This window comes from Phoenix dactylifera, chromosome 1, assembly GCF_009389715.1.
Source record: "Phoenix dactylifera cultivar Barhee BC4 chromosome 1, palm_55x_up_171113_PBpolish2nd_filt_p, whole genome shotgun sequence".
Classification (NCBI taxonomy): domain Eukaryota; kingdom Viridiplantae; phylum Streptophyta; class Magnoliopsida; order Arecales; family Arecaceae; genus Phoenix; species Phoenix dactylifera.
Window position 1 is genome coordinate 25260318 of NC_052392.1, and position 10998 is coordinate 25271315.

Below are 10998 nucleotides of genomic sequence, written 5' to 3' on the forward strand. Positions count from 1 at the left end.
TTCTATGTCCCATTCATATACTTTTTGTGAAATCGAACTGTTCCTTCTGCTCTCTACCAGCTTCTTTCCTTTGATTTTTGTTGGTTTCACTCATACACATTTTGAGTGATGCATTGTTGTTAGGGCTGTTAACGAATAGAGCCGCGGGCTCGGTACCGAGCTTTGTATTAGGCTCGAGCTCGGGCTTGGGCTTGCCTGGGAGGCTTGGGCTCGGGCTCGGGCTCGTTAACAGGCCGACCGCCAACACCACCTCCTCCCTACCCCGATAGGGAGCCAATGTCTCCACCGGGATCTAGGGACCATCGGATCCAAGGAGTTCCACACCAAACAAGACAAAATGGCAGATAGGAATAGATCCGGGAATAGAAGAGAACGAGAACCGTATCGAAAGTTTAAAGTTTGGGAGGAGGTACCCCTCTTGGCTGGTAGTGTCCCAGATCTGGGCCTGGACACTCTTGTGCTGGACGTGGGACGTGGCTTTTGTGCTGCTCGGGCTTGGCTCGGGCTCTTGTGCTAGGAGGAGCATACATTGGTCCCCCAGTTAATGGTGCCTCTTCCTCTCCTTTTTCTCCGTCCTTTCCTCCTCACCCTTCTCCACCGCATCCCTCCTCTTCTGCTTCCACTTCTCCTCCTCAACCTTCTTTTCCCCCTCCTCCTCCTCCTCCTCCTCCTCCCTGCTGGCCTCTCCTTCAGCTGCCGCCTCCCCTTCCACTAGAGGAGATCAGTCCTCTGAGCTCTTTTTCTCCTTCTTGAGCATTTCGAAAACCATCGGATCGAAGAGAGCGCGTAAACCCAGAGTCTAGAAGAAAGCGAGGATTGTGTGAGAGGCTGAGAGCCGAGGGTTTTAGACTAAAACGGGACAAGGCGACAGGGGTCGGGAAATAGAAACAGCCAAACAGGGCGATGGATGGCCAGAATGGGTTTGGAATTTAATTTGGACTTACGAGCCCAAACGAGCTGCCCAGGCTCGAGCTCAGATTTAAACAGGCCTTATTTTAGACTCGGGCTTGGGCTCATTTGACTAATAAGAGCCAAGCTCGAGCCAAGCTTTTACCGGGCCGAGCCCGAGCAGCTCGGCTCGTTAATAGGCCTAATTGTTGCACCAAAAAAAACAAAATACAGAAGTTATATATCACCTCAAGAATTTGATACATTCCTGGTGGCTTGCGGAAAATTGTAGCATGCCCAGCAGCGGTTCATTGATATCGTCAAAATGATTCATGAACTCAAAATAGTAATCTCCATGCAATTAGTACCTTCTGAGACGAGTCAAGATATCCAAAGGAGTGCGCAAGCACAAATGCAGTGCGAATAAACCTTTGAAGCCTAGATTACGAGTTATGAAACTAATCCTGCAATCCTAAATACCCTTCAGAAAATTAAAATTGTATAGGCTAGAAATTATCATTCCATGTAGCTGCCTGTTAGCCTGTGCCTTTAAATTGTGGTGAGCATCGACCCGTGCTTTTATAGCAGAGGATTAGCAATGCATGCAAACTAAGAGACAAACCAAGAGGCCTTATTTTCCTAATCTCCGAAAAGTTCAGTCAAGAAAACCCAAAAAAAATAAAAAATTGATTATTGAAAACAATGGATACTGATGGATCATAAATCAATTTGTTTTTGTCATACAATTAAATAAATTCTAAAGTGCAAATAATTAATGGTTGCAATTTGCCCTGAATTTTTCATGTGGCCAATGAACCAGAGCGACAATCCTCGCTGACGGGTGTTTGTCCAATCTCCTTTTACATACCATTTATGGTCGAGCTTACGTAGAATGAATTGAGTTCACAGTACGGAAACTAGCACATATCCCGCACACCCTTACAGCTTGAGCTTTATCTATTCAAGCTCCATGGTGATATGCTTGCTTTACACAATCGGCGTAATCACTGCCATAAGCCCGACAGTTGATCAAAGCACGAACCCAATCATTGTATGATGAACCCGTCAAAAAAAAAAAAAAAACGCACAAACCCAATCTCTTATGGCAAATGGGAATCAACAACGTGGTCAACAAAGGCCACGAAACAACCATATGGGGCAGCCTCAACTCACATCACACCACGAGTCCCAATGTATGATGCCATTGTTTCCCAGAAGAATCTTTTTCACTTAGAACAAGGCAATGGTAAAAGATAAGAACCCAGAACATGATCCTCATAACGATAATTTGCCACAAATAAACAGTCCTGTTTGTCTGAAGCTTGGACATTAATCAGATATTCTCCATGCAAGTAGGCTACTAGTACAAAAGCAGATGCTGCAAAAATTCGACAAAGGGTGACAGCTAACGGCCACGGCTACGACCTCGTCCACGCCCGCGGCCACGACCACGTCCCAAAGGTCTCCCTGTTTTATATCCAACAAGTCAGTTAGAAAACCTATCTAATATTCATCAAACAAGAAAAATATCACCATCTGGGGATGGAGATAGGGGAATTGAAAAAAGATACCTGCTGTCGGCTTTTTGGGCTTGACTCTAGGTGTTTCCTCAACCAATAAAGTCTCCAGGTTTAAGCTGTCAGGAAGGATATAATACCGAATGTTGTTACCTCTCACGCTTAGGTGATCAAGGGTAACTGGATTTTTCCCTTTCAATGTAAGCTTCACTGTCTTCAGATGAGTATTCATACTTATATCCACTCCTGTAACAATAAGGCATGCATCAGTATACAGGTTTTGAATTCTAAGCCGCCACAGCAAGAGGCAACTGATAAAAGCAATCAAAGAAACAAACAGATCAGGACTTTGAGTAGTCAATCAAAGCAATAAGCAAATCGACAGTTGCCAGTGACTTTCTGTGAGTAGTTAAGGAACCAATCCATTTCTAGCATTGATTATGCTATGGTTTAAACTATTTTGACCATGCAACAACAGTTTCCACGACTGAATAACTGCATTTGAATTTCCCATACCATCGAAATTGCTTTAATTAATAAATTCTTCTTTGACAATCAAATAAGCACCTCATAACAGTCAACAGAATAACTATCACAAAGTTTGACATTTGTGGGCTAAAGTTTGCTAAAGATCTTTAAACAGAAGTAACTACATACAACTTGCAAAAGTTGGTTTCTACTTAGAGCAACACCCGGTCTTGATGCTTGCACTTTTCTTCAGACCAAAGTTGCCTTTCATCAATGTCCTATGACTACAAAATGGCTTGTGAATGCAGCTGGAATAATTCAACACCCTTCCAGGACTACCAATATCTATGACAGGTGCTGGAAAAATTGGAACTACTATCCAATGTAATGGTTACTGGTACACAATGCAAGCTAAAAGCTTCAGAATTTTATTAACCAAAACTAGTTTGGAATCAACACCTCCGATGACTTAGAAGAACTCAATATCAAGGCCAAGTTGCAGGAACTGGGGATACCATTTAAAATGAACGAGTAATATGAAAATGAGCCATTTGGTGTATCTCTGTCTGCTGTGCCTTATGGTTGGGGGGGGGGGGGGATTGGGGGAGCTTAACCACAGAAAATATCATCTCATAATCTCAAAGTTTCCTAAGCCTCGCAATGTGCCTCCATGATAAGTTTGCCAAAAGAAACAGTTTACAACTCTCAGTTATTAATTTAAAAAGGAGTGATGAATCCATTTCCTGGAAATTTTAAAACCTGCACCAGAATTTAGCATAGGTTTTCAACAGACTGTTCCTTCCAGTAAAAGCATCTGCAATGCTGCCGCTGGTTCCTGATCACTCTTCAAAACTAAGAAACCCTTGCCTTTAAGCTACCACCATTTCACATGTTCCCTAGTCAGCTTTTGACACTTCTTTATGCCATGCCAAACTTTCTATTTGGATTATTAAAGCAGAAAACTTCATTAGATCAAACAATGTCTGCTACAGAATTAGAGATCTGATAGAAGAATGCAACCAATTATAACTTCAAATATCTCTAGCAAAAGGTTAGATCACTTGCAAATCACTTCCATTTTCATTTTTCAAATGCATTTAGGCTTTTCATTATAGAGTGCCAAATACTAACAGATTTACCAATAACATGGCCCAGCTTCAGTGCACTTACAACGAATATTCTTTTCAACTCTAGCAATCCTCTTAAAGATGCAGCAGATACATTGCTGTACTATGGAAGTACCAGCACTGACAACAAAAAATATCTCACGGTCATCAAATATGCAGAAGTACTTGAGATGTTTGTCATGCCAAAAGGCATCAAAAGTCAGTCATAGAATTAAGAACCCACCATTAGAAAGACAGTCTTACACCCATCAGCTCAATCATTATCTGACTGGAGTGACTTCTGTATACGTTACTGAATAGCATACCTTTCAATAGCCTATTATCAATAAATCATACAACTTCTACCGCCCTCTTTGATAATCAGTGATGCTGGCATTGGACATGGACTCCTAGGCCCCCTTACATAAGCCTTCTCAGCCCTCCACTTGCCTTTGAAGCTCATGATGCACTATCAAGCTCATATAGTAAGATGAACAAAAAGCTTCCGTGCAACAAGGTGACCAAGATGTTGCATGTCATGAATATGATATAGACCGTCCAAAAGGCCATCAAACATAACATCAACGAAGTTCCCAGTATAGACTCCACATCTAGCAGGGTACTGCTAGATGATCACTAATTCCTTTTGTCACTAGGATGTATCATTCATGCCTTCTTTGGTTCCAGCAAAATTGACGGATAATTTTGAATGTTCACCACTTCTGGGTATTCAAAAATCCCCATTCATTGTTTAGAGAAGAATTGCTGCCTTCTTATGAAACATCCTTATCCTTAGTCGACAATCCTCCAGTCATCAGACTACACGAACTGTGCTCTACTAGAGTGGTTATCGATTGAAAAGTGCAACAGCATTTTGAAGTGAAATTTGCCTTCCTTATCCAACCATCGACGGTAGTTAGGTTTTGCTTGAAAATCCTCCAAATTCAGCTAAGCATTGGATCATGCAACACCAAGTTACTGCTACTCAACCCATTTGGCAGATGGTTCACTATGCTATGTGTAATGAAGACATTGTCAGACATACGCAAATTATGTATTATAAAACAAAGAGACATTGCAAATTGCTGTCCTTTCTTCTGATATCTCACTGAAATGGTCTTGCTCGACCTTCAAATCCATATTTAACTAATTAGCCTCTATAACTTGATCTTCTTATCATCTCCAATCTCACAAGACTTTTTTTTAAGGTTATAACAATCAGTGACTCATTTGTCTACACTTGCAAAAAAATCATTCACTATCCAAATTGTGAGGAAATTGAGTGAGTCTCAACAACAAAACTCTAACTGTAGTTTTGGCAACCGATTACCTTGTCTCATTAGTCCATAATTGAAATACCATGGCTTCACTAGCTTAAAATCCAATTACTTTAAAGCTATATGACCGCTTGCTTGATAACGTCCTTCAAGAAACCTCTCAGGTAGGTTTTCCAACACTCCACATCAGGCTCTTATAAAACTTGGCATCTATGCAAACACTTATTGTTATCTAAGTCAAAACCCACTTACCGAAGAGGGTCCTACCATGTCCTTAAAAGCAACAGACCTCCCAATGTTCACTTTCACACGCATGCCATGGGCCAAACAACAAGATGGACATCTCTCCAAGTCTGCTCACCTCACCATCAACTCCACAAAAGCTCACTTTCTAATATTATTAGCTGAAGAATAAATGGAATGAGTGCTTTTGGGGGAAAAAACGTACAGGTGAAGGTTAGATATCATCACTTCAGGAGGAGTAATCCTACCTTCTAATGCCAACAACTTACTATTCCATATTCAAAGTCACATATTAAACCTTCCAATTTGAGATCTAAATCATGACCACTTAAGCATCCCAATCATTAAACCTAAGATTTATAGGACCTACTCTATTGCACAATCCATAGGTTACCAACCTATTCCGCCAATTCCAAACCAATATGCATGTCCTTTTCCAATGTTAAAATTTAAGCCCACAATCTACTATAAATGTTTAAATAAAAACCAAAATTTCCTAACTTCCAACACTATTTCACACTTCGTAGGACAGAGGGTATTGTTAACATATTGAAAATATCTTATAGCATCAACCGAATTCTCCATTACCAAGAGTAAGGGAAGAGGAAGTATTTCATAGTTCGAAGAGCTTTTAATTTGATACATCCATTAGGGCCCTTTGATGAGAACAACTAACCTGTTGTCATATTAAAATCCTCCACTCAACTAAATTTTGGAAGTACATCTATATTCAATTTTGATTACCACAGACTTAATCAAGAAAAATTGAGCCCATAAATCCTGGCTCCCAATTTTATGTATGTTGATTCACTCATATTTCAGAAGTCATAAACTTAAAGGAAGTTTACTCTCTCAAAAAAAAAAAGAAGCTTTGGTAAGTTATTTCATGCATCCCACTTGAATTAAAAGCTTTGATACCCCAAATAAATTGTCTTGAGACTACTAACTCTTATAACTCAAGGCTTTGCTGACCATTGCATGCGGTCAACTAACCAAAAGCAATGTTTCTACAAACCTATATGTCGATAACCAAAATCCTACTTTTCTTTGGGAATTACTTAATTAGAGTAAACAGAATGGCGCTAAGATCTATCAACAACAATATAATGTAAAAAGAAGCAAGAGAAATACTAATGTCGTCCTAAGAATGCATCAAAGTCCTAATTGAAAAGAAAAAGAAATTTATCCACTCCAGTTTTCTTCATTATTTAGCCTAAACAACAGGACACTCAAATTCACTTCATTGAATAGTTAAATAGCGCTTCATGTTCTCTTCATTAAATAGATCTTTCTATACACGCATTTCCTGACTAGTTAAATTTTTTAACATGGTCGGACCTTCCACTTGACATTTTATGGAACATTTATTGCATCCTATTCCCGCTTCACCAGACAATCCATATTCTCGTCACCACTCCAACTCATCTTTTTCATGCTGTTCTCACAATTATATGTTGAATATGATAAATCACATCTTAAATTTAATCTATCCTAACATCCACCTTCCCAAAAGTTTCCTTACTTAAGAATTTAGGCATTCTTCTCATATAGATAAAAGAAAATCTGTATGCATGAACCTGATCCTTCTCCCATTGAATCAGCAATCATGCTTCCCTATGTAGTGTTCTTTAACCACATATACTCAAATATGAAAGATTGGCTTTTAAACCATCTCCTCGAGATTTCATAAGATTTGGAATACAATCAAAGATAGGACTTCAAAGCAACATAGGCACACTCTGGTGATGCAAGACTTCAGCATCCTTCAACTGATTTCTTACTCTTTTTCTCATAGGTTATTAAATTATGTATAATTCCCCTTATGAAAGTTCTGAGCCTATTTTTTGAATCAACCATCATAATATTAAATCCTGGGTTCATTAATCCCATTAATATCTGGCATCTAGCAAAATCCATCTAAAGCTTACAGCCTTATCTCTACCTCGACCAGCCAGTACATAAGTCTCTTTCATTTTCTCAATGAATTGTGATTGTGCTTCCACTCAGTCTTTTTCCTCAGAAAATGAAAGTTCATAGGCCTATATCATTGAAAAACAAATAAATAACTGCCAATCTAGGAATTTCACAATCCTCGGCATCATACATCACTGATAGAACTCCAGCTTTCCTTTCGGTATCCAACTTCCATGCCTAGCACCCCAAAAACAGTTGCTTACGTCTTCCAATCAAACGCAGTCTCCACATCTTAACCACGGCATATCCTTTTCACCACGGAAAAAAAACATACGGGATAGGGGTACAGTTCAGTTCTACCAATATCTCTCCCACATAAGAAAACAAACAGAAGTACAGAAGTATCAAGTCAGAAAAGGCACAAAGAACTGAAACAATCAAAGATCTGTCCACCACCAGAGTGTCGACTCAGTCCCACAAAATCTTGACTTTAAAGAAATCGGCGTAAAATCACAGAGATGTAAAACCCTAAAATGAAAAAAAAATGAAAAGCCATGCGGTGGATCTCACTAAAACCCTACACAAAGAGACGGCGAAGAGAGAGAGAGAGATGAACCTGTGATGGTGCCATGAACAACGGTACCGTTCTTGAGCTCGATCGAGACGGTCTCGTTGTTCAGCTTCATCAAAAACCTAAAAATTCCCGCATATACATCGGATATCAGAAAACGAGGTACCCGAGAGTGAGAGTGAGAGAGAGAGAGAGAGAGGGAGAGAGAGAGAGACAGAGAAAGAGATTTTCACCTGACAAGCTTCATCTTGGAAATAGACAGGGCAAGAGAGAAAGAGGAGAGCAGCTAGGGCTCCAAGCGAAAGCCGAGTTCTCTGAGCTAAAACCCTGCTTTTAAAGACAAGCTGTGCGGCTATCTTCCGCCCCGACCCGCTGTCTCATCGGGGGACGGTTACCGGGGCTATCCCACCTCCAACATCTCCGACCCGAGCCAATAGTGCTCTGGATCGGGTCAAACCTTCGGTTCCATCCACAACTTAACCCGCCCGTCGCACCGTTCGATAGGCGGAGTAGATACGTGCATCAACCGGGTTATAAAAGGTCAGGTTCGCCGTGAGCTGGATCATAATGCTCCTATATATATATATATATATATATATATATAGTTTTAATACAACAGTGCTTCATACTAGACATGCATGAGTACAACTAATAAAATCAAAAAAAAAAAGCAAAAAAAGGAATAAATAAATGCTTAATTTTTCTAAAAGAATCCTTCATAATGATAAGCCGCAAAGGAGATAACCTAATCAGTAGCACTATTTGCTTTCCGATAGACATAGGTAACCCGAAAAGAGCCACACCCTCTCGATAGCCTGTAGATGCTGGTTATTCAATTGAATATGCCCATAAAATTCACCCTCAGTCCAAATTCCTAATGAAGCTCAACAGGTTATTCTTGTTGAGAAAGAGAGGGAGAAGAGGAAGAAATGCAGAGAAAATAATCTTTCTGTATATCCACCAAAAGAACAATTATAGCCTACCTTTTACAAGTGAAGGTAGCTATCGTATACAGCTCATGTACAGCTACAATACAGGTCATGTACAACCACTACAGCTATAGTACAGCTATAGTACAACTAACTACAACTACAGTACAGCTATGTACAACTAAGCTAACATCCTCCTTCAAACTCAAGATGGGAGCAAATATGCCAACTTGAGTTTGCGAACCAAATCACGATGACGCCTCGGCGGATGTGTCTTCGTAAAGATATCAGCAAGCTGATTTGCAGAAGCAACATATATCAACTGAAGAATATCTTACTTGATATGATGTCGAATGAAGTAACAATCTATCTCAATATGCTCCGTTCGCTCATGAAACACATTGTTACGAGCAATATGCATGACACTCATATTATCACAATGAAGAGGGAACTGGTAGTTAAAAGAACACCCATATCATATAGTAGCCATCGAAGCCACAAGAACTCAGAGGTAGTATCTGCCAGTGCACGATACTTAGCCTCTGTACTGGAGCGAGAGACAACCATTTGCTTCTTGCCTTTCCAAGAGATAAGAGATGACCCAAGCAAGAAGCAATAGCCTGTGGTAGAGCGACGATCTGTAGGGTCTCCTACCCAATCAGCATCAGAACGGGCCTGTATATCTAAAGTGGAGTGGGCTGAAAAATAAAGGTCGTAAAATAGTGTACCCTTAACGTACCGAAGGATACGTAGGACTGCTGCATAGTGTGTAAAGCGTGGTGCATGCATAAACTGACTAACCAGAGTGACTGTATAAGAAATGTCAGGCATGTCACGGTCAGGTAGATGAGATTGCGAACCAATTGCCAATACAGAGTTACATCTGTCAATAGTTCGCCATCTATGGGAAGAAGCTTGACATTTATTTTCAGAGGACTATCCACGGTCTTGCTATCTGTCAACCTAGCACAAGATATTAACTCGGAAGCATACATAGCCTATGAGAGATAGTAGCCATCTGAGCTGGATGTTACCTCGAGACCAAAAAACTGTAGTCCAAGAAACTGCTCAAGTGTATAAATCTCTAATATGTCATCTCTAGTAATAACCATATTATCCACCGGGGAAAGACACTCCACCGACGACCCTGGGAAGGAGCCGGATCGGCCGTGAAGGAGGCACGGTTCTGCGGCGTGAGGAACGGCTGTGGAGCTCCTTGCCGAAGGTGGGGGTGCGGTCGTTGCCGTTGCTGGCGGCGTCCTCGTTGCGAGGGGAAGAGCAAGAAGAGACCGTGGTGAGTGAGTCTTCCGAGTTGCACCACCGCCGATGTAAACTAATGACGATGCCGGAGATCCTGAAGCCGAGAAGATGGGGAGAGGGCGATGACTTCACTCGGAGCAGCGGGTGGCGACGTTCTCGTCGCGGGGTAGGGGGGTGAACGTGGTGACACCGGAGATCCTGAAGCCAAGAAGAAGAGATCCACCAGTGAACCACGTGCTCCGGTTGGCTCGTTGGGAAAATGTCGGGGCAAGGAGACAAGAGAAGAGATGGCGGAGAGAGGAGGGAAGGCCACTGGCTTTGATACCATGTTGAGAAAGAGGGGGAGAAGAGAAAGAAATGCAGAGAAAGGAGAAAATGATCTTTCTGTATACCGCCAAAAGAACAGCCATAGCCTACCTTTTATAAGTGAAGGTAGCTATCGTATACAGCTCATGGACAGCTACAGTGCAGGTCATGTACAACCACTACAACTACAGTACAGCTAACTAAGGTACAGTACAGCTAATGTATAGCTAAGCTAACAATTCTATTCTACTCCAATTTATATGGATATGGGAATCGAATAGGTGTAGGTGGCTAACTTTATTGTTAGATGTATGCCCTAGAAGCCAATCTGGCTGACACATTATTAATTCTGGGACATAATTTTGTATTTGACTTTATTATTATTGAATAAATAAAAGGCATCTTTTTTTACTCATATTGTTTATGTGTTTATGAATCGTCCAAGGAATTAATAAGATGATGATGCATATTCTCAAGAGTTGAGAATTTGAGCCATGTATTATTGGTGATTAATTTCTA

General features: G+C 40.8%; 1 protein-coding gene across 1 annotated transcript; it reads right to left on the reverse strand.

The window, feature by feature from the left end:
• Positions 1-1969: 1969 nt before the first annotated feature.
• Positions 1970-8484, reverse strand: LOC103717147 (small nuclear ribonucleoprotein SmD1a-like). The gene is made up of 4 exons (XM_039130559.1): positions 8218-8484; positions 8030-8106; positions 2460-2651; positions 1970-2355 (listed from the first exon to the last, which is right to left on the reverse strand). Exons 1-4 carry the CDS (start codon positions 8229-8231, stop codon positions 2294-2296), a joined length of 345 nt encoding a protein of 114 aa, XP_038986487.1. The 5' UTR covers positions 8232-8484; the 3' UTR covers positions 1970-2293.
• Between the last annotated feature and the right edge of the window lie 2514 nt (positions 8485-10998).